We start from the raw sequence: 3,153 nt of genomic DNA, 5'->3' as shown, positions 1-3,153 counted from the left end.
CCTGTACGGGCCCCGCCCTCCACTGGATGCCGCCGGTGCCGGTGACCAGCACGTGGTGAGTGACCGGGCAATCCCCGGGCTCCGTGCAGCCCCCGTTGGCACAGAACGGCCCCTTCTCGCCCTCGGCCGCCGTTTCCAGGGCCAGCACCGGGAAGAGCTCGGTCCCGAAGCGGGGAGCCAGCTGCTCCAGCGTGGCCAGGTACTTGTACATCACGTCCCGCTCCGTCAGGCTGCCCGCCGCCACCGTGTGCTGCTGGAAGCGCCGCAGGAAGCGCCGGAACACGTTCTTCATCCGGAACCGCGTCAGGAAATTGTTCTGCTGGATCTGGCGGCGGAAGGAGCGCGGGATGCAGTCCTTGAAGCTGCCGAAATAAAGGGGGGATTGTCGGGAAAGGGCGCAGGAAGAGCTTGGGATGGAAGGCAGAGATGGTGGAAAACAAGGAAAAAAAAACAGTGAAAAAGGAGGAAAAACCCCCTTGGAAAAGCGGGAATTTCACCTGTACTTCCTGGCCACTTCCTCCAGGGAAATGCCCTTTTTGATGGCGATGTGGGACAGGTGCAGCACGGCCATCCCCAAGCTCTCGTTCTTGAACTTCTGCATTTCTGGCTCACTCTGGAAATCCTTCAGGGAGGCAACGTCGTTGACGAATTCGAATTTTCCCTGTTAAATGTGGAATAACTGGGGCTAAAGCTCAGCCCTGAGGTGATTTCCACAAGGATTTTCCTCCTGTTTTCCAATTTAAAAGTAAAAATCCCTTAAAAGGGAAAATTATCCCGTGGAATTAGGGAATCCAGCTCCAGTCCCAGCAGGATAAAACCTTTCCAGAAGGAAAACTCAGGGGAGCTTTTATCCTTAAATAAACCCCCGGGGATGGAAATACCGATTCTGAGCTGTATTGAGGAAAATCACCCCATTTTTCCCCAAATCCTGCCCCGTTACCTGCTCAAACAGGTACTCAAAGGAGGATCTGTCCAGTAAAGCCCCTCCAGGAGGTTTTTCCTCGGGAGAATCCCCCGTGCGCGGCACGTTCCGGAAAACCGCCGGCTCCTTGTCGTTCATCCCGTGCCAGTTCCGGAAATAAAACCTGGAATGGGGAGAGGACAGCAGGAGAGGGACTGGGAGTCACATCCTGGGCTCAAATCAGGGCATTTTGGGGTTTTTTTTAAGGAATAAAACTTCTCAGAACCACGGGAGAAACAGCCACGCGCTTAAAAAAATCGGGATTTGAGCACAGGGAGTGAATCCGAGCAGGGAGTGGAGAGCAGCAGCCTCCTCCTGCCTCCAGAACGGGATCGTTTCAAGCTTTCCCCATCTTTTTTAGCCACGGACCCCCTGTTGATCCGAAAAACCTCTGGGAGGGACGCTGGGGAGGAAGGCGGAGGGATTTTGGGAAGAAAGAAGCGGATTTTTCCACGCTGATGGAGAGGCCAAACCCATCGCGGCCCTCCTTCAACTGGGACCAGTTGTACCAAGGAAATCCTCACCTCATCCTGAAGATCAGGTTGATGCTGGTGTCCTTCCCGATGTGGAACTGGTGGCTGGGAGGGAGCCAGGTCCGGCTCTGGGGGTCGTACAGGGCGAAGAGGCTGTAGCAGAGCGGGGTGATTCCTGCCAGGAATGGGAAAAGCCAGCTGGCACCGGGGGTCTGCTCCCAAAAAACTGAAATTCCAGGGCGTTTGCTCCCAAAAAACTGAAATTCCAGGGGCTTTGCTCCCAAGGAACCGAAACTCGGCCGGTTTTATTCCCAACAAACCCAAACTCAGTTTCATTCTCAATAAACCTGAACTCAGCAGGTTCCACCCCCCCCCCCCCGAAAAATACCCCCACAAAACTCTGTGGGTTTTATTCCCAAAGAAACCCAGAAAACTGGGATTTTCTGAGCTTTGGGAAGGAATCCAGTTGGGATCTGGTGTTCCCTGGGAATTCCTGGTGTGTTCCATGGGAATTCCTGGTGTTTTCCCTGGGAATTCCTGGTGTTTTCCCCGGGAACCCCTGATGGTTTCCCTGCTGTTTCCCCTGCATATTCCTGGTGTTTCCCATAGGAATTCCTCATCCTCAGGTGTCACACAGCAGGACCTGCCCTTCCCCAGCCATGCCAGGCCCCAGAGCCCCTGTCCCCATCCCTGTCCCTGTCCCTTTGGGGCTCACCCAGGCTCCGTGCCAGGTCGATGCAGATCTCCTCGGCGCTCAGGGACCCCCGGCCGTACACGCGGCAGCGCTCGCGCTCCTCGTCCCCGCTCCAGTGCAGCAGCACCTTCAGCCCCGCGCCCGCCGGGAACCCGCAGCCCTCGGGCTCGGCCGCGGCCCCGCGCCGGCACAGGGACATGGCAGAGGCAGCTCTGGGGGGAAACACGGGACTGGGACCCAGAAATGGGATTTCTAACGGGATTGGGAGCCAGAAATGGGACTGGGACCCAAAAATGGGATTGGGATCCAGAAATGGCATTTCTAACGGGATTGGGAGCCAGAAATGGGACTGGGACCCAAAAATGGGATTGGGATCCAGAAATGGCATTTCTAACGGGATTGGGAGCCAGAAATGGGACTGGGACCCAAAAATGGGATTGGGGCCCAAAAAATGGCATTTCCAACAGCATTGGGACCTAAAAACAGGATTGGGAGCTAGAAACGGCATTTCCAACAGGACTGGGGCCCAGAAACAGGATTGGGGCCCAAAAAATGGCATTTCTAACGGGATCTGGACCCAAAACCAGCATCCCCAAAGCTGGGCTGTGCCAGGGATGTGGTGGCAGCTTTGGGGGAAAAAACGGGATTTGGTACCCATTTCGGGGTGGATTTGGGGATTTTCAGGAGTGGAATTCTGACGCCTTCGGAATGGGTTTTGCACCTGTTTCAGGGTGGATTCTCACCCTTGTGGAGATGGACCGGATTTGTTTCAGGATGGATTTTGATCCATTTCAGGGAGCGTTTTTGACCCACTTGGGGGTGAATTTTTGACCCGTTTCAGGCTGGATTTTGACTCAATTTCGGCTGCATTTTTGACCCACTTCAAGAGGAAACTTTGACCCATTTCAGGGTAGATTTTAACCATTTCAAGATGAAATTTTGACCGATTTTGGGGAGGATTTTGACCCATTTCAGTCTCTCAGAGACTCCTCCCCCCCTCTCACCCCCGGTTGGTACCGGCCCCT

The 3,153-nt window shown here is 54.9% G+C and overlaps 1 protein-coding gene across 1 annotated transcript in view; it reads right to left on the bottom strand.

The window, feature by feature from the left end:
* The window catches only part of TYK2 (tyrosine kinase 2), a 10,816-nt gene extending 8,481 nt beyond the window's left edge, over positions 1-2,335 (bottom strand). Inside the window, exons 1-5 of the mRNA XM_031065677.1 lie at positions 2,150-2,335; positions 1,486-1,609; positions 941-1,085; positions 498-661; positions 18-362 (exon numbers count right to left, since the gene is read on the bottom strand). Of these exons, the coding sequence (XP_030921537.1) occupies positions 18-362; positions 498-661; positions 941-1,085; positions 1,486-1,609; positions 2,150-2,327 (956 nt within the window). The 5' untranslated portion in view covers positions 2,328-2,335. The remainder of the gene's footprint in view (positions 1-17; positions 363-497; positions 662-940; positions 1,086-1,485; positions 1,610-2,149) is intronic.
* Positions 2,336-3,153: the final 818 nt, after the last annotated feature.

The sequence above is a fragment of the Geospiza fortis genome, unplaced genomic scaffold, assembly GCF_000277835.1.
Source record: "Geospiza fortis unplaced genomic scaffold, GeoFor_1.0 scaffold2211, whole genome shotgun sequence".
Lineage (NCBI taxonomy): Eukaryota > Metazoa > Chordata > Aves > Passeriformes > Thraupidae > Geospiza > Geospiza fortis.
Note: the sequence above shows the minus strand (reverse complement) of the source record. Positions and strands in the feature narration are given on the sequence as shown.